Genomic DNA, 20,458 nt, shown 5'->3' with positions numbered 1-20,458 from the left:
CATTAATACGTACATAGCTACTAGTTTACTCTATTAGTAAATAAACAAAAAATACAAATTAGGTCTCGCATTTCTTCCAATGAAGAATCTTACTTCGTGACAATTTCGCACTAGAGCACAAGTCAGCAAAAAAAACTGCATTACAGCTATGAGTAAGTAGTAAACAAGCTTTGAAATAATTTAATGAAATACGAAACGAAAATTAGCTGAGCTATCAAAGAATCACGCTAAATTAATGTCATTAGTTGTGACTTTATAAGACTTATGGAACAGTATACTATAGTATCGTACTATATGTAGTTCATTCGGACATTTCATTCATTCATTTGTTTGTGACAAAAATGACGGTATTGTGTCGTACAAACAACCAAATGCACTGAACTGCACAGTAATTGTTATTTTGATAAAAGGTATCCAATTATTTATTGTTATTATAAATTTTAGTTATACTTATAGTTGTTGGTGTGGAGACTTGTGCGCAAACATATTTAGCAAGTTATCGCGAATTTAATTTCCGTTGTATTGTTTGGAGATTAACACGATTTTCCCATAAGCTGCCCTTGCTGATATCTTAAATAACATATGTTTAGTGCGTACTACTCATTGCTTCGTCACTTTTGTTTCCTTGGCATTTTAAGATTAGATTTATCAAAATCTAAGAAATACTACATTTAGTCACGACTATGTCTTTTTTTTATATAAGTTATTTTTATCTTTATATATTAATTTTTTTTTGTGAAAATGTTTGGATAACGTCTATTGAAGCCGTACCTAAGTGTTCCTTTGTAAGAGAAAATAAATCTTTTACTAATATATTTTTAGGTTTAGAAATAATAGTCAGAAAAGTTTTTAACGATTTTGATAAAAATAAAATACAAGACTGGGTCGTATAAACTTGAGGTTAGAGTTCAAATTGCTTTTTTATTTTTAATCAGCTAATAATGCTAAGTATGACATTAGATTTCATGTATAACATTTTTTTTTGAAAATTGTTGGATTTTTTTTTAAATACATTTTTTTTGTATACAAATTTTCAAAAATTTTCAAAATATGGTTGGGTGTTAAAGTGTTAATCGGTTTACGGATGATAATTTTATGTTATAACGTTGATGGAAAATTGCAATCTTTTATGAATTATTATAAAAAATTATTAACTGAATTAATAACTACCACTGAATTATCATTTTTTTTATGATACAAAGGAGATACATGATTGAAAGTTACATTTTTTTTAAACTTTTTTGTCTAAAATACATATTTAGACGATATTTATATCTGTAGGTTTAAAATGAGATTACGATACTTCCTTGGCAAACGATCTTCACAGGTACATATTTTTCTATATAAAGATAAAGAACGGTCAAAAAATTTGGGATAAAAAAAGAAAGTTTTTTTCGTTCTTCGGAGAAAAATCATTTTAGAAATCCAAATTTTTGCACACGTAATCTTTCCATTATCTTTCCCTTGTTATAACTCAAGATTCAATACAAAATGTCCCTACCTATAACAACCACTTTGTCGAACGTTTACCCCATGCATTATTAAAAAAAAAACCGTTCATAACTCAGTGTATATTTTTTATAAATTTTGTCAACACTTCTGCTATTCTACTTACTAAATAAAATGCACGACTGGGGCCGCACTTACTTGCTCTTGTAGTTCAAAGTATCTATATCTTAAATTACTATTGGAAATTAAAGATTTTCGTTAAATTTTGAACAAAAAAAAAAAAAATAAATAAAAGTAAAAAAAAATTCCATTTTAAATTTTTTTTTTTTCAAAAACTTTTTTTGATTTTTTTTTACATTTAACACTTCAAAATGACAAGAAATATCTGACTGCAAATTTTGAATAATAAGTCTTTGATGAAATATACAATAGTAACTAAAAAATATATCAATTTGGCACAAAACGGCAACGCCATATTTCCGTTCTCCGATTTTTTTTTGAAAAACTAAAAACGTGGTTTTGTTAGAATCACTAAGACTATAACGAACACCAAATTTAATCGAAATCGTCAAAGCCGTTTTCGAGAAAATTGGAATAACTCATTAACGATAGACGGGAAGAGCCGACAAAGAAAATGTCATATTTCCACTATTCGTATTTTTTGAGAAAAACTAAAAACGCAGTTATATTAGATATACGTACAGCATTACTTGTGTCAAATTTAATCAAAATCGTTAGAGCCGTTTTCGAGAAAATTGCAATACCTCTAAAAGTTTGTATGGGAGGTATACGTTCTAGGCGAGATATTAAAAAACAAAAAAAAACCAACCTTGGAAATTACGAAAAAACTATCTGTACCAAATTTCATGAAAATATGTCGAGCCGTTTGGGCTGCAGCTACTTGTACAGATGGGAAACCTACACTATCTCCAAAAAAAAAAAAATCTCAATCGGATAAAATCTCCAGAAAATTTTTGACCCCATGGACAAAATCTCCATGGGGAAAGGCATCCAATGGACAAAATCTCAAATAAATAATTTTTTCTCCCATTTTCTCCAAATCCCCAAAAATCTCCAACTAGCAAAAACAAAAACGTAATAGAATGATAAAAAACACGGTAAGTCAAAGTAAAATCAGAACTAAAGACGACAGATTTAAAATCATAAAGGTTCTTCTTTTAAAACAGGAACAGAAAAAATAAATTATACACAACCGTGACTTGTACCTTCGTTGTTTGACCTACCATTTGTGTGCCTTAACAATGATTCTAATATACTGGAAGTGTACAGCGAGTTGAACTAAGCATAATCTTCTGAGGCAAGTTATCACAGCTTACAATTAAATATCATTAAAAATAGGTCTTTCCAAAATGAAGATGCGCAAGTTGTGCATCAAGCAATCAAATCGCGCGCGCGACGCACAGACCGACGGACGTCATGACGAAACCCACTTTTTTGGACTTTTCGACTATCGTAATGTTAGTTTTGATTAAAACCTCGAAATTTTTTTTGACACGAAACCAATACTTGCCCTATAGAGCAAGTAAAAATGTATCTATCGATTAAACAAAATAAATCTTCCTACGGTTTAGAAAACAATTTTATTTTTACAATGTCATTTTACCCCTATTTACCCTATTTAAAAAGATTCGATAGTGTTGGTTTAAAAAGCTTATATTTTTAGTTCTTTTGGTCATATATTCAAGATTAAAGCATTCAGGCTTAAGAAAAAATGACAAAGCATCACATATTTTATTTTTAAAATTAAATTATAAAACAATTCTTCCCTTACATATTGCACATTATATTACCACTACTAATATTGCAATATCTTACATTCTTAATGCAGTGAATCAAAACATCCATAGTACATCCAAATTCATTAATGGCCGTCAAACGTCCAAAATGCCCATTTTCTAAGAATATTAATATTTTATAAAAAGGGTCAAGAACATAGTAATAACTGAAATTAAAAGTTAAAACTCATTTAAAATTGAATATATGGCAACACCAAAGGTAGGTATTTAACAGAAGGTAAACGAAAGTTTTAAAACTTGCAAAAAGTAAAACTATTTGTCAACACTGTACAATGGATAGTATGAAAAAAACCCGTATTTTTGACTGCGCATTATTATTTTATGTGTTTTAATTAAAACCACAAAACAATACATCCTATTAGTGCAAGACCATTCTTCATCATATAGGACCGAGATAAATAATGGACTTTTTCAATTAAGATTGATTAAGGGCACAGAAAATGCCTTAATTACAAGTATGTATTTTCTTTAATTCCCATGCGGAGTCCAATACCAATACTATACAAATGTTTCCCTCCGCATTTTCCCACAAACATTTTCGGATGGTAATCTAGTCCCAGTGAATTATCCCTACGAAAGTAATATAGCATACGTAGTATTAGCATGTACTAAAATGTACGTTACTATGAATTACTACGGCAATAGACTTGAAGTAGAACTGAACGCAGTTTGAGAAACGCACAGAAATGGTTCATAGAAACGCAGTATACTCAACTATAGAAAAAATATTCATGTCCTTTATCACGTAGCAGTGCCAATTGTCAAAAGTACAACACAAATAAGTAAGTTTGTGTACCTAACTTACCTATTTTTGAGTATGGAGTGACAAAATTTCAAAATCTGCTCCAGGTATAGATTTCTTATTTTGACACCTATGCTATATCCTTTTTTATACACATTTAATTACATATACACATTTTTTTATACACATTTAATTACATAGAAAGTTCCTATACCTATCTCAACTAATAGGAAGATTTACAGGTAGATCAATATAGGTAATATTGAAATTCTGTCTCCTTTACAGCTGGGTACCTATGCTATGGGATATGTATCTTCTCTACAGATAGTAATTAAAGAAACAATAGATGGTTGTAAATTTTATGTGAAAAAACAAAGGCCCGTTTAAGATAATAACAAGAGATAGATACAAAGGTGTATCTGTATATTTTGTTGAAAACATGGTAAGTCATAGTAAGTTCCGCGAAATGCATTAAAGTACCTAACCTTTTCAGCGATTGAATACACTTACAAAAAAATGTTAATAACGCATTTTTTTAATTAAAAAAAAAAATGTGTAATTCGAATTCCAACTTATTTAACTTTAAAATTATCTAAAGACTTATACAAAATTAAATTACTATAAACATACTTATATGATAAACTATGAGATAAAATCACAGTAATTCCGAACGGTATTAAATTTTCTTTCAGTGTACAATTTGCAATTTCAATTTGAAAAAAACAAACCATAAATTCTTATAGCTCAAAAGACAAAATTGTTGAGATACTTTACCTGCTAAAGAAAAAGTATCTAACCTTCCAATTCATAAATCCATATGTAATTTTAAAGACTTATTTGGTCCTTCATAGTACTTTATTCTTATTTTCCAAATCAAACACCATTCTCTTGTCATCTTCAAAGGGAGAACCATCTCCAGTTTCTCGTTAGTTTCTTTCACATTCCTATCCTCTGAAAAGTTAGTACGGTAGCGTATATATCTAGTAAATTAAATAATAAGAATTTCATCAGACAGTCTGCATATTTGCAGGGTCAGCTGATTTAAAGTATAAAGAAAAAAAAAAAAAACACAAGAATGAAATAAATTCCCTTTAATTGAAGTTCAGATTAGTTAAGTATAGAGTGGTCGCCGTTAGGTCAAGATTTGCATGTTAAATTCAATCAGTGGTTTAGTTTTTTTGTGGGAACAATCTTACTCATCATTTTATGGCCGGTTGTTGGAGTTTTTCTTCTGCGTACTGTATTTTTCTTGTAATTTAAAAAAGTGAAGTTATATCAATTGACCGTTTTAATTAAGAAGTTTAATTTAATAAAAATATACATATTTCAATATTAATGTGAGATTGTGTGACTTATAGTTGTTTGTTTTCTCTTTCGTCTTTTGCAGAATATGGACTTACGCATCATAATACTACAAATTTCCTACATCATAATATTTGCAAAGATGTTGGCATTTGGATTTATCAGTCAAGATGAACGGAAATGTAAATATTTAAAAGTGGACAGATTGCTGAAGATAAAATGCTTTGACATGAATTTAAGGGAAGTGCCCCAGTTCCTGAGTACATCAGTTGAGGTAAGATTTTTTTTAAGATAATTATGTGAATCTACTTAATTACTTTCTTTTTATGTTTGTTGGAAATAAGATTTTTTATGAAAATTTGTAATGTAACGACTTTCGGGTTTTAAAGTATGTATTTACTTTACAATCACTGAACAATTTTGTTTTCGACGATTTGACATTACTTTAACTTTTATATAGTTTTTAAGGCTTTCTAGCCCTTAACTGATGTGGTGAAATTTACTGACGTATCTAAAGTCGTGGGTCCAGTGGACCCAGGTGTTTTTATATGATAAAACAAAATACAAAATTGATATAACATTTTCCAAACCAATAAAATAAACTTAAAAAAATGGGAAAATTAGTTTTCAAATTAAAATATGCACTTCAAAGTTCAGTCACAACGGGTATTTTTTAATTTTTAAAAAAGGCGTGGGTCCCCTGGACCCATCCACATCAGTTAAGGGCTAGTTTTTTTTACGTCGCCGAAAATTTAGTGACTGGATAATTACCAAATTTTTTAGGTTTCAACATAAACATGTAAGCTCTTTTATTCCCTCGTTTTACAAATTTTAACTGTTTCGTAGAAATAAATTTTTTAAAAATTGACTTAACTCCGAAATTGCCACTTTTGAAATTAAGTGCGTAATGTGGTACGCCTTGTCATCTAATGTGTTATGCTACAATTTTAAATGAAAAATTCTATAAATATGTACATATTTTAATTATTTTTTTTAAGTATAGGGTAAGGTGGTACAAGAGTGTGCACTTTAGACAAAATACCAAATAATACATTAAAAAAAAGAATTGAACTAATTTTTTAATATATATTTTTTAGTTTAGAATCAAAGCAACGAAAAAAACTCAAAACTGGTAACAAAAATGTGTTAATTCAATATGTTAAAAACAAAATAGGTACCACATTAGGTCATTTGCGCACTCTTATACATACTATTGTGTAAGAGTGCGCGGCTTAGTTTGTAAGAGTGCGCAGCTGCGCACAGGTGTAAGTTCGCACAAAAGTCGCAAATAAAACTGCCTATCTTTATTTAAATAAACAGAGTATTTTTCGACCTATCACTCCTTGCATGAGGAATATTCTATTTAGTCTTCGATTAGTGGTTCCGAGAAAATTTCAACATTTCTTAGTTACTTCCATTTGCTTGTTTTTTGCAAAACTTGTATTTGGTTTCTTTTTGATAGGAATTGCTTTTTCTAGCTGCTGCTTGCTGGTATTTGAAGCCTTGGATAGCATTTACTGCTCTTATAACCCGCGCACTCTTCATCTTGGTGCGCACTCTTACACGTTCAGACATGTAATCGAAGAGTATATGTATTTCACAATGCACTTTATGACCAATCTTCCGTGTTCCTCAAATGTTTTCTTTTTGTCGACTTTTCAATATCCAATACTTTGTTTATTGCAAATTTTTTGTTGTTTAGCGGAAAATTTAATTTTTTTGGCAAGAAAAATTAGAAAAAAAAGAACTAAAAAACTTAAACTTAACTAGCACCTTTGTTTACAAACACATTTGCATGAATTTTTGACAGCAGATCAAACTCACTTAGAGCTTTCCAAAATAAGTGCATTCAGTCTAATATTCCTTTTCAAATAGTAGATAATCGCTTTGCGCACTCTTATTGACCGCGCACTCTTATACCATCCGACCCTACGTTAGATACATACCTATGTATGTAGTAAAATACATTTTGAACACAGAACCTTCTTGGCTTTAAAGAAAAGTAATTGTGAGAAAATAATAATATTTATTTAGGTAGGTATGGAAAAACTTCTGTGCTCAAAGAACAAAAAAATGTTGCACTTTTTTTTTGGGTATGTAATTTTTTGAGACCATATAATTTCACATTCACATTGCAAACACTTTACACTGTTTATTGCAAAAGTTGCCGAAATCGTCAGAATGTAACATAATTCAATTGTTTCTCTTTGTCATCATTAAACTGGACATAATATTGAAGATTGAACCATTGATTAATTTGACAATAAAACAAAGCTGAAAATATTTTATATGTTGTGAAACGGAAATCACGAGAGAATCGTTTAATAAAACCTAGAATTTTACTAGCTTTTCTTAACTTTAAAGTTATAATTTTCAGTAAACTTATTGTCAAGAATAACCCCATAAATCAGAGAACTCGGAAAGAGAAGAAGAATTTAATATATAATTTTGTAATGGAAGTTATGTCATTTTTTATGTACAAAATAAATAAAAGGGGACCTAAATGACTTCCTTGTGGAACACCAGAGTTGACATAAAATTGATCCGATTGATCATTTCTTAAAGTAACAGTATAACTTATATTCTTTAAATATGACGAAATTCAAGTCAAAAAGTTGTCATTTAATCCTAAGGCTTTTAGTTATGGACTACAATCGGCTTTACTAGGCTATGTTGCAGTTTTTGAAATATCAGTTAAAAAATCCAGAAAAGGTTCCCAGAAGGAAAACTATGTATATTGGCTTCTGTACATTTAAACTTTGAGCAGATAATGCTTAAGTCTTTAGTTTGATATGGTCATTATTTTCTTCTTCTTTTTTGTAGGTGTTTTGTTTCTGTATTGTAAAACAGATTGCGTTGTAAATGCTTTAAAATTTTATTTTTCGAAGAATTCATTCACCGTCCTCAAGATATTTACATATATAAAAAAAAAGCAAAATTATTTTTTTTTTTTTTTCATAATTTTCTGTTGCTTAAGTTTTCGTTGTTTTATAATCATTTTTATCAAAAAACAAAACCGGCTGCCATAGATCAAAACTGTGTTTAATGGATTTTCTAACAGTTTCTATGGCCACAACTGAACGAAATTGAAATGGAACCACACTGCAGGCACCAGCTTTCCAATACAAAATAATTATCAAAATAGGTTCACTCAGTCCAAAGTTATGAGGTAACAAACATAAAAAAAAAATACAGACGAATTGAATACCTCCTCCTTTTTGGAAGTCGGTAAAAAGTTCTTTTACATTTCGGAGCGAAGACGAATCCAAAAAATCATAAAATAGGTTAAGCCATTCTTGAGTTATAAATATTGCACATTTTCCAGTATTTTTCTTAGTTCGATTTCCTATAGATTAATTTTATATGAATGCTTATTGCTCGTGTCTCTAAAGGTATTGTAAAGATAAATTTAATTCAAAGGAATTAAATGAAAAATGCATATTTTTAGATCAATTTAATTGGAAGAGTCAAGAATTGCATATATTTTGAATTTTAATTTATGGAAAAGATCGAGATCAGATCACTTTTTTATTGCCTGATCTGCAATTCGCCCTAATTCTGAGTATAAATCTATCTCAATTGGATGAGAGGTCATTGTGAGTATATGGTCTTAATTTATTTATGTTGAAAATGAACAGAAGATTTCACAATAGAACTTCTTTTCTGAGACTTGTACATAATGTATCTATACTCTTGTAGTTCTTTACTCATCAACGCTCTCCAATTGAAATTAATTAAAATGAACAATAAGCTTTTAGCAGTTAGTCACATGGAGGCAAGAAAATATTTTAAATACAAATATGTATATAGGTTGGCAGAGAAATGAAAATGTTACATAAAAAAAAAGAAAATCAAATATTAATAAGGATTAAAAGATAATGTCATCTTGATATTTAAAAAAAATTCTATATTGTGCACATGTGCACTGAAAAACCAAAATTTAAGATCCAAATCGAATATTAAATTAATTTCATTAAATGTATGTTTGAACTCTTGAACCGAAAAGCCATTTAATTGTTCTTCTACCCTTTTTTATATCTCCTGGTTCTTTGTCATTATTCTTTACTTTAATTGAAATTAATTTTTCTCAGAAGATAAAACAAAGTCTATAGAAAAAAAACCCTTTACATCTGCAATCTGTATCTCATCTTTCTCTATGCAATCTCTTAGTTAAAAGTTCAATGAAACATATAAATTCTATAGCAAAAGTATAATTGTTTGTTTTTATTTTGCAGGTATTAGATTTAGCATTCAATCGAATAAAAAAACTCAAGAGGCACTCATTCGAACGATACGGAAAGATTAAGTATCTTTTGCTCTACGAAAATATGATTCAGTCTGTGGAACCTGACACATTTGCCCACTTGTCATCGTTACAGGTAAGTTTTGCTTTGTCAGCTGCTGCAAAGTCAATATTTTGATATAGCTATATGCCACAATTGCAAAATACCGGCTGTGATTAAAAAAAATTCTTTATTGTTTTAATCAGTTTTATGGACTTATTGTTTTTTTGTTGCAGGAGATTGACTTATCAAATAATGCTCTCTTGACAATTCCATTGGAAATATTTCAGCTGCCATCGCTGAGAAATCTTTATGTCGATAGCAATGACTTAATCAATTTAAATAGCGACTTGAAGGTGAGTAAAAATTTACAAAGAAAAGTGGTTTTAACTTTTAGTTAGATTTATAAATAAATATTCTGTTACATTTTTTCCTGATATAGTTAGTAGTGGAGTAACTAAAGCTCAAAAATTGGCAATATTAGGGAACCCGGCCGAACAGCTTAGATTTTGATGATCTTTTTTTTCAAACGTCGGTAATTAAAAATACTTTAAAGTCTATAGATTAAAAATTGCCGGTGTTGCCGTTTTGATTTTTTAAATTTAATTGAAGATTTTTGTGAACAAAAACAAATTTTTTTCAAATATTTTTCTTAAATTTCATAAATGAATTGATGCCAAAAGATTGTCTAGGAAATTCAAGAAAAAAAAAATATATGGGAGTGAGGGACAATCTTCCATAGCTCAAGCGATAGATGCAATTTTCTTGACTTCAAACACAAAAAAAAATATTTGAACACAACGGCAACACCTACAATATTCAAATATACATTTTTTAAAAGCTAGAAGCTTAGTCATATATGTAAAATTAAAATTAAGTTAATTGAATGAACGGCTTTTGAAAGAATGGTAATTGAACTCAGATTTTTGAAAAAAAAAAAATTATTGAAAAAATTTTAACATGTCGTTTTTTAAACTTGGTCGTAATATAAAATGCATTTATTTTCAAATTTTTTTGGCCGCATTTATTATGATTTCAAATTATAAAAGGAAATGTCAACTTGTATTACGGTTTATGAAAAAAATTAAAAAGTATTTCATTTTCGAAGAACTTTTTTTAATAAAAGTTTTGAAAAAAAATGTAACTTATTTTTTTTTTAATTTCAACATCTAAACATAAAATTATTTTTTATTCATTTAACAACCCTTACTGTTGAAAGTCAAATAGCAAAAATTTAAAGTTCCTATTTACCACAGTCTTTGAGAAAATTAATTATTTCAATGCAAAAATTCAGTTTTAATAAAAAAAAAACCATTGAAATTGAAGTAATTTTTCATTTTTTTTTTTTCAAAAGTGTGATATATTTTACCTTTTTTGCTTCGAAATTCAACTGATAATATTTATGGCCAAAAATTTTTTTTAAATAAATTCATATTTTATTAGAAAAAGTTTGGGAAAAAGTCATTTTAAATTTTTCTAATAACATTTTTTTTTTTAATTCTGAGTTTGAGGACCATTTTTTCAAAAAGTCTTGATTAAATTTAGTGGATTTAAATTTAAGAGATAAGAATGAGCCTCTGGCTTTTTAAAAATGTATATTAAAATCTTGTAGGTGTTGCCGTTGTTTTCAAAATATTTTTTTTGTGTTTGAGGTCAGAATGTTAGAAAATTGCATTTATCGCTTAAACGATGGAAGATTGTCCCTTACTGCCTTTTATATATTTTCCTTAAATTACCTAGAGAATCTTTTGCTATCATTTGTTTTATGAAATTTATGCAAAAAAAAATGGTTTTGTTAAAAAAAAATTAATTTTAATTTTAAAAAACAATACGGCAACACCGGCAATTTTTAGTCTATAGACTTTAAAGTATGTTTAATTACCTACGTTTGAAAAAAAAAATCGTCAAAATCAGAGCTGTTCGGCCGGGTTCCCTAATAATTTGCTTTAGTTACTCTACTATAGGTAAGGATAATAAAAGTGATAAAATGCTAGTATGAAACCAATTTTAAAGTTATTACCAACGCTTTAATTAAGCTTAAAAACTATTAGATATATAAAGCATTTTACTGAAAACATGCAAATTTTTAATTTGATGAAGCTTTAGTGAATTTTCTAAATTTTTGGCTGCAAATTAATACTGTCTTACTAGAAATTAAGAGTACGTACATAAATAAATATGATTTAAATGCAGCTCCATTGATTGGCCACCGTCTTAAAATCGGTTTAGTCTTTTTTATTCCTATGTTTTAACACTAACTTAGTGTTAATGACTTAAGTCTGATTTATATTATTTTGATTAAATTGTCAATAAAATCATTGCTACGAAAAGTGTATTTTCCATGTTGTGTTGCAGGTTAATATAGTCATTCAAATTTTAAATTCGATTTATCAAAAGTTTTTTTTTGGGCTACTTGAATAAGAATTAAAAAAATACATAAACACTACTAAATAGTACGTTCTTGCTCTTAAAATTCAAATTACTGAGATTTTTGAAATTTCTTATATTAAAACCTTATAGATGTAAATTTTAATAATTAAAAAGATTAAATTCTCTCTTTGAAGGAAAACAACACAAATTCTTAAATGTGTTTGGGTTGTATTTTTAGTTGGAGAAAACAAAATGTTTTTATGCTTTTAATATTTTATTTTCGAATATATAATATTTTCTGGTTTTAGAAAAAATCTATATCGTACAGTTTTTAGTGGCTCAAAATTTACTTCAGGGTTATAAGTAATTGAATCGTTTATTTTGAAAAGGAGATAAGTCCATTTTGTTACATTTTCAAGGCGAAGTTAAAAATAAACATACAACTTGTTTTGTAAAGATCTTCAACTTCACCAGTTTTGTTTTGCCTTAAACCTAGTACATACTTGGTGAAGCAAATCGTGAAGTGAATCCATACATTTTTTTTGTCACCCGTGAACTTCCCTGTGAACTTTCGTGGTGAAAAAAAAATTTGGAGAGTTTTGCTTCACGACGTGAAGTAGTTCACGTGCAAAATGTACGGGAATCTCTTTCACTCGTGAATCTGCTCTCCCTATATATTTTTCAAAAAAAAAAAAATAATTTGAAAATTGAAAACAAACATAAATTAGGTCTGTTTAATGAATCTGATCCGCACAGAAAAGAACAGAAAAGATCCAAAAGGTACAAGTTTTTGTGTTTCATGAAAAAAAAACTCGCCGCTACTTGTTCTACAATCTGTCATTTTATGTTTCATGAATTTGTTTAGCACAAAAAAGTTTAAGTTTTTCTGCTCCTACTTTTGGGGTAGAGCAATTAAGTGAAAAGTGTCAATTGTCAGCTTTTTGTTTGATTGTGATAAATTGTGAATAAGGAAAAATAAAATTTTAAAAAGTGAATTTCTTAAGAGTTTTTGGTTAAAAACAAAAAAAAAAATTACTGGAATATCAAAAGTGCTAGTAAATAATTTATTTTAGTAAGAAATCATTTCAAGAAATTATTTTTGAATTTAAAATTTTGCAATTGATTTAGATAACTGTCAATCTTGTTAAATACGAAGTTGAACTTTTCTGTTCTTTCTTGTTCTGACAGTATTTACAAACTTGTGCTGCTCTGATCTGTTCTATCCTAGACTTTTTTCATTAAACAGACCTATTGTATGAATTCACTTCACGACTTGCTTCACAAGTATGTAATAGGCTTTATTGTGAGTGGGTTATATGAAATTCAAAAATACCAAAAAAAAGTCTGGTGAATATTTTTTTACAAATACAGTTTAATCCATTTTTGATTTCGCCGTAAAAAATTGACTTATCCTGCTTTTCAAAATAAACGATTTAATTAATATTAGAAGATTAAATATACATAGCTTTATCAGAATTTCATAGGCATAATTTCAAAAAAATATTTCGTCGAGATCTAATTGTTAAAATTTAAATAGAAACCTACTCTAAAACACGGGGTGCAATTTTGATTTTCAATTCGGAATTTTAGTAGCAGACAAAACCAATTTTTTAAAAATTGCAACTTTTGTCTAAAAATTGATATTTTGAAAAAAAAAACAAATATTTTGTAGTAATCTAATTACAACTTAGTTTTTTTAAATTTTTTTCTTGCAATTTTGTTTTGCATATGTACAAAAATTGTTGATAATAAACAAAATGTTTGAGGGAGAGCCAGACTTTTTTTTTTCAAAAGATACACCAAAGGCATTAGAAAATGTGGACATGAATTTTTGTATTAACATTTTAAAAGCAATTCTTGATAAAATTAACCATTCCAAAATTGAAATATGAGAGGTATTTTTGTTCATAAAAAACTAATTTAAAAAAAACCTTTTTAGAGAGTCTTGAAAATAGCGTTACATAACAGATTTGAACTTAATACACGTAGGTATGCGTTATTTAGAAAGTGGTTCCTGTTATAGAGAGACAATCAGAATTATCGTGTGCATTTTTTAACAATTTCTTTTAAGGATATCAACTGTCATATTGATATCGTTGAATCTATTTGTACAAAATTCCGTACATGCTCGAAAGCTGTTTTTTTTCGGTATGAACATCAGTTTTGTATTATTCTGTTTATTAAAATGTCCTTTTTTCATAATTCAAATAATTTTTGTCTGTTAACATAACAGCTTACAACACACAATGAAGCACTTTTTTCAAAATTTTATAAACATCCATTTACTAAAATTTCATTTTGTTATTCTCTGGCTTAATTTAGATTTTATCTCTTCAAAGTATAAATTTCCGGTTAAAAAAGAACAAGTTTAGACAAAAGCATTTAAAGAATTAGAAAATTATTTAGAGAAATTATCTGGTCAGTGACAGAATTTTTATATAACGTAAAATGGTTACGCATACGCCACAGTGAACATACAATCTTTGTTTTTTGAATGACCTGTCAGGTTAATTCTACAGGATATATAGATTGATGCAATATAAAGTCGAAAACTTCAATGAAGGGCTGGGTAATTAGAAAATAAAAACACAGCCCATAAAACAAATATGTAACGCTCCAAAAATCTAGATTTTGAAGCAAAAAAATCGTTATTTCATGTTTGATGACGTATGATGATATGTGTTATGAATTATGATGATATATAAATTATTATTTTTTCTTTCAGAAACTGGATAAACCAATTCAAGCTCCATTAGAATATTTAAATGTAGCCGAATGTGGTCTTCAAGATCTTCCCGATATGGGTATTGTACCAAGTAAGTCTTAACTAAAGTCCCTATTTTGTTTTTTATAACAAACTTTTATAAAAATTATTAAAATTTTTCCTTTAGATCTTTGGCAAATAAATGCCTCATCAAATCCTCTCAAGGAAATAACCACCGAAACCTTTGCCACAATGTGCCATCTTAAAAGTATAGACTTATTAAAAACACAAATGCCAAATTGTGCCTGCCATCAAATAGTAGAATATGTTAATTTAAGAAAAATTAAAAATTCCTTTTTGCCTATATGCAAGACGCCTGGTAAGTTTCAGACAAAAATTAATTTTAATTTAGAATGATAACCTTATTTTTTTTCTTTCAGTAGGTGCTGAGCTAGATGAATGTCCACCACTGTACAATATAACAGTGGGGCTACCAGAATTTGAACAGTGCAATCAAGCAACTTTAAATGCAGCTGCTAGATCAACTTGGCTAACAATAGCGGGTTGTTTGTGTGGAGCTTTTCTTGTTTTATTAAGTAAATTTATTTTTTTAAATAAACTTACTTTAAGCTTGAAATAATATTTGCTTTGTTTTGCAGCTGTGTTATACTGCATAAATCGTCGGAAACGTCGAAAGGAAAAGAAGAAAGAAAAGAAACGTTTCATAAATCCTACAAGCAATGCAAATCCACAAGATGAATTGCTATGTGATAATGCGTAAATGGGTGCCTTTAATATAAACAAAATATTAATTGTTCATTAAAATTAGCTTTAAGCTTTTTTTTATATAATTTTCATGAAATTTAATTTTTAAGTTTTTCTGTCAGCTATCTATTGAAATATTTATAAGAAGAAATCTATTTGTTAAGTTTGATTTAATTTTTGTCACCAAATAACATAGTTTTAAGTAGTTTCTTTGTAAAAATGATAAGAATTTTATTTACATAAATGAATGAATTAATTTATTTTTTTTGAAAAAATGACTTTGTAACAGCTTGTTCAGTCGGTTGTCGTGTTGTGGTATCTTCCAAGCAAAACTCAGACACAAAAGGATATTTTAAATAGTAGTTTTATTGAACAAACGAGGATTAAATGATTTACAAAGTTTGGTACTACTTCTATTGAAAGAGTATTATTATGGTGTTCCTACCCTTTGCTATTATGCGGTTGGTGTTCCGCAGTTATTACAGAAGGCGTAAGGAAACACTGTAATAATACTTTCAGAAAAGAAGCCAAGGATAAGAAGCGGTAAGTGTTACCTCTGTAATATCTTGACTCTTTCCTGGTCAAGTCGAAAGTGATTTAATTCTAATTTTGGCACTCCTTTTATAGCAAGAAAACATTGATAAATTATTTAAAAAATAGGAGGCTTTGAAATTTAGAAAAAATATAAATAATAATAATATAGTCAAAGGCGACATTGATTTCAAACTTATATAAAATAAAATATAAAAATAATAGGCAAAGGCGGTACTGCATGCTAACAACAATAATGTTTTGTTACATTCTCCCCCTCTGGAGCTGAAGTCGTCTCGACAATGCGACAGGATTATTGAAAGGTCTTCTTTTTCTTCTTCCTGTGTTTTACTTGGGTACTTCAGTAAATACCCATTCTCACTTTTCGGAGATAGACGCTTTTCTCCCCCTGGACCAAAATATCTCGGTATGAATAAGTGCTGCCATTTTGATTTGGTCTGTTCCATAAGGTGGATCAGGTCCAAAATGGTCTTCAGTTTAATATAATGAAGATTGTTGCCAATTGTTGTGCAGTTAAATGAAATTGGTGCTAGTTCTTTTCGCAGATTAGGGCAGTTGTAGCGGACTAATCTTGGAACCTTGCACGTGTAACAATTTATTTCCCTTAAGAGACAAAGGAATGGCTTGAAAGCATCGGCATCACTGATGGGCTCAATCTCCTTGTAGATACTTCTTTTGCCGATGAAACCTTCCAAGCTGGGTAGGTTTCTCTGCCCTTGGAAACCCACATTGTAATGGTCGAAAATACCATTTGTTTTGGAGTTTTCCAACAAAAGTTCTTGGAGCTGGTCTTCTGTAAGTGCCATGATTTAGCTTTCTTTAAAAATATTGATAAAGTAGTTCACTTCGACATTGAATATCCAGTGCGGTGCCTTCGGTTTTCTCGGGCCACTAGGTTGGGCGCCAATGTAACAGCTTGTTCAGTCGGTTGTCGTGTTGTGGTATCTTCCAAGCAAAACTCAGACACAAAAGGATATTTTAAATAGTAGTTTTATTGAACAAACGAGGATTAAATGATTTACAAAGTTTGGTACTACTTCTATTGAAAGAGTATTATTATGGTGTTCCTACCCTTTGCTATTATGCGGTTGGTGTTCCGCAGTTATTACAGAAGGCGTAAGGAAACACTGTAATAATACTTTCAGAAAAGAAGCCAAGGATAAGAAGCGGTAAGTGTTACCTCTGTAATATCTTGACTCTTTCCTGGTCAAGTCGAAAGTGATTTAATTCTAATTTTGGCACTCCTTTTATAGCAAGAAAACATTGATAAATTATTTAAAAAATAGGAGGCTTTGAAATTTAGAAAAAATATAAATAATAATAATATAGTCAAAGGCGACATTGATTTCAAACTTATATAAAATAAAATATAAAAATAATAGGCAAAGGCGGTACTGCATGCTAACAACAATAATGTTTTGTTACAACTTTTATTTTTATCAAAATTTTTAAAACACCAAATTTTTGTTGTCGAGCTACATTTTTCGTTTCAGAAGTTTAACCGCAAAAATCGTGAAAAGAAACAAAAAATTAATTAAGGTCTGCGAAAATAGTAAAGCATGTTTTCAGGGATTTTATATCGAAAAAAAATTGTATGACATTGAAAAAGCAAGTATGACACCATTTGGTTTTTTTTTTTTTATCAAAATGCGTTTTTATTAAAAAAAAAAAAAACTAAACAATTTAAAAATCCTTATTAGTCAACATCTAAAACAAGTTTAAAATATTTAAATGTGTCTAAAAAATTTTATATTTTTGAAAAAAAAAAAAACAAAATCTAAAAATTTTTGTTTTTTTTTTTTTTTTTTCATGTAGGTACCTATCTATTAGCGCAGGCAAATTAGTCACAAAATCGCTTTTTTGTGGGAAAACATTTTTGTCATGGAAAGTATTCGGTTATATACGCACCGAAATGAGGTTGGTATATTTTTATACGTATACAAGTTCCGTTTTTTTCTCATTGAAGAAGGACAGACTTATCCACAGTAAAATTATATAAAATAAATTTAATAGTTGGTCCGGGATTGAAGGTGGAGCAGATAACAAGTTTTCGCAAAACTCATCTGAAACGCGCCTGAAACGCGTCCGAAACGCGTCTGAAACGCAACCAAAACGCGGCTGAAACGCGTCCGAAACGCGTCCGAAGCGCGTCCAAAACGCGTCCGAAACGCGTCCAAAACGCGCCTGAAACGCGTCCAAAACGCGTCTGAAACGCAACAGAAAGGCGTCCGAAACGCGCCTGAACCGCGTCCGAAACGCGTCTGAAATGCGTCTGAAACGCTTCTGAAACGCTTCTGAAACGCAACAGAAACGCGTCCGAAACGCGTCTGAAACGTGCCCGAAACGCGGTTGAAATGCTTTCGAAACGCGTCTGAAACGCGTCCAAAACGCGTCCGAAACGCAACAGAAACGCGTCCGAAACGCGTCCGAAACGCTTCCGAAACGCGTCTGAAACGCAACAGAAACGCGTCCGAAACGCGTCCAAGACTAGTCCAAAACGTACCAAAAACCGACCTGAACAACGCGTCCTAGACGAGTCCTAGACGAGTCCTAGACGCGACCTTCTATAGGAAACCTCGACGTGACCTGTGCGCGACATGTGCGACATTTCCGAATTGTGCGTCAAGGCGGGACAAGTTCGACTAGTGCCACGAACGGGGCAAGTGCAAAAACCAAAGGGTGCTTGGAGACGAGGTCTGGTTTTTAAGTTATTGGACTCTCGCAAAAATTCTGTACGTAGGTACCACTTGCCCAAAAACATATATTTTCAAAAAGTTCAAAATCCATCGAGTGGGACAACAAATAAAAAGTCTTTTTAGCGGTTGGCACATTTCTGTATATTGTATATCACAGCTTTCCCAATGCTTAAACTTAATTTTTGCTTTGTTATGAGTGTGAATGTATCACTTTTAATTTACACAAAACAAAAAAAAAACCTGTAAAAGGACGTCCCAACAGTCTCTTTAATGGCTAATGAACTTTTTGTCCAATTAATATTGTTTGTTGTATAAAATGGACATAATAAGTAAACATGCAACTAGTAACTAGTCAGTCCCACAAAAGGTTACCAAGCCCATACTTAAAGCACTGCAAAGGTCTGTCGTTGCACTCGGTTCAATGTCCCTCGCCATAAAATAACACTACTGACTCGTAGACATGCAATGAATTATTAAATCGATATCCATATACATAGCATTTCTGTAACTTATCCTTGCAAATAAACCTGACCATTCAATTAGTCCTTCAAGTTGACACATTCAGTTCACACTGACTATAACCGCATTCGGACAATGATTTTCCATAGAATTTCATTTCTGTTCCTTGCAGTCGCAGTTTTAGCTTCAAATGGATTTTTTGATTCAATTAATCCACCTGAAATATCATTTAATATGAGAAACGACAAGACCAGAGGAATAATAGCAAAGACAAAGTTCGAGGAGCGACGTAGTTTTTTTCATCTTTTTAACGTTCCTTGTTGGTTTTATTGAAAAATTAATTTAGATTGTCAGTTAAATTGTTCAATTTTTTTTCTAGATATTGTTTGTTTTTTTGCTGCAAAAGGCAAATGGCCATTTTTTCCTAATTTTATGCAAGTTCAAGTGGACCAAGTTGGACGGTCAATTTTTCCACAAAGTGACAGTTTCATACGAAATTACTGCCAGAAGTGGATACAAATTAAAGAATGCTTTCGTCCTCATAATATAATTCCAGGTTTGTACTTTTAATACTGGTGATTAAATATATTTTTTTATGATATTTGTAACAGTTCCTCAAGATCCTCCACCAGCACCAATGACAGAACCACCTGAACCCATTAATACCGAAGTGGAGACATTTCCAACTGATCCTCCAACAACACCTTGTTCATGTGCCCAACGAAATATTGAACAATCTAGACCTCAAGCTCCTATAGTGTTCTTTGACAAAAACTACATTGGAAATGTTAGTTCGGATACAATTATGAATACAATTGAATTTTTGCAAAGTTTCCTTCCTCCACCAACTAAAAAACCTAAAAGAAGGAACAAAATTCGTGATCGTATTTAAATAATAAATTAATACATTTTTTTTATATACATAATTACTCTATCAATGACTGCCGCACTAATGCAAGAAAATGATAAGACTTACAGCTTACAAAAATAGAAAACTTTTCTTAATATAAATTATGTACCTAGATAAATGCACCTTATAATTTTTTTGGTAATAAAGTTTTAAATGCACAAGAGATGAAAGTGTTTTAGTTTAGTCTTTCCATCGGAGCGGAGATTTTCCGCAACGCATGCTCCGTCGGAGGTTCAAATTGCATTCGAGGTAGCTTTCATCGGAAAAAATACTAGACAAGTTCTACGAAAAACATCGATATTTTTTTTGAGAAGGCCATCTCTATAATTATCACAAAAACTTGTCGGAGGGCTTCGGAAAAAAAATGATTTGTAGGTATCTGTCAAGAATACCTACAACAACAAGGACT

At 30.0% G+C, this 20,458-nt stretch overlaps 2 protein-coding genes across 4 annotated transcripts; both read left to right on the top strand.

Moving 5' to 3' along the window:
- The first annotated feature begins 329 nt into the window (after nucleotides 1–329).
- Nucleotides 330–15,643, top strand: LOC129905957 (leucine-rich repeat-containing protein 4B). Of its 3 annotated transcripts, none has more exons than XM_055981585.1 (8): nucleotides 330–410; nucleotides 5,396–5,584; nucleotides 9,546–9,689; nucleotides 9,830–9,949; nucleotides 14,689–14,779; nucleotides 14,855–15,046; nucleotides 15,108–15,263; nucleotides 15,327–15,640. In XM_055981585.1, exons 2-8 carry the CDS (start codon nucleotides 5,399–5,401, stop codon nucleotides 15,446–15,448), a joined length of 1,011 nt encoding a protein of 336 aa, XP_055837560.1. In that variant the 5' UTR covers nucleotides 330–410; nucleotides 5,396–5,398; the 3' UTR covers nucleotides 15,449–15,640. The 3 variants fall into 3 exon arrangements, with proteins under 3 accessions (XP_055837560.1, XP_055837559.1, XP_055837558.1); XM_055981584.1 differs by lacking the exon at nucleotides 330–410 and adding an exon at nucleotides 5,136–5,243 and having other exon boundaries at nucleotides 15,111–15,263; nucleotides 15,327–15,643; XM_055981583.1 differs by lacking the exon at nucleotides 330–410 and adding an exon at nucleotides 5,221–5,243.
- A 3,850-nt stretch (nucleotides 15,644–19,493) lies between these two features.
- Nucleotides 19,494–20,092, top strand: LOC129905965 (uncharacterized). Its single transcript, XM_055981593.1, has 2 exons — nucleotides 19,494–19,695; nucleotides 19,751–20,092. Exons 1-2 carry the CDS (start codon nucleotides 19,572–19,574, stop codon nucleotides 20,029–20,031), a joined length of 405 nt encoding a protein of 134 aa, XP_055837568.1. The 5' UTR covers nucleotides 19,494–19,571; the 3' UTR covers nucleotides 20,032–20,092.
- The last annotated feature ends 366 nt before the right edge of the window (nucleotides 20,093–20,458 follow it).

This window comes from Episyrphus balteatus, chromosome 1 (assembly GCF_945859705.1).
Source record: "Episyrphus balteatus chromosome 1, idEpiBalt1.1, whole genome shotgun sequence".
NCBI lineage: Eukaryota > Metazoa > Arthropoda > Insecta > Diptera > Syrphidae > Episyrphus > Episyrphus balteatus.
The sequence above is the reverse complement of the archived record's forward strand: the minus strand, read 5'-3'. Positions and strand labels throughout refer to the sequence as shown.

Coding starts and splice junctions, on each gene's coding strand:
- LOC129905957 (XM_055981584.1), top strand. CDS start 5,157: ATGTTAAATTCAATCAGTGGTTTAGTTTTTTTGTGGGAACAATCTTAC. Junction 5,585..9,545: donor TCCTGAGTACATCAGTTGAG/GTAAGATTTTTT, acceptor TTTATTTTGCAG/GTATTAGATTTAGCATTCAA. Junction 15,047..15,110: donor GCCTATATGCAAGACGCCTG/GTAAGTTTCAGA, acceptor TTCTTTCAGTAG/GTGCTGAGCTAGATGAATGT.
- LOC129905965 (XM_055981593.1), top strand. CDS start 19,572: ATGCAAGTTCAAGTGGACCAAGTTGGACGGTCAATTTTTCCACAAAGT. Junction 19,696..19,750: donor TCCTCATAATATAATTCCAG/GTTTGTACTTTT, acceptor TATTTGTAACAG/TTCCTCAAGATCCTCCACCA.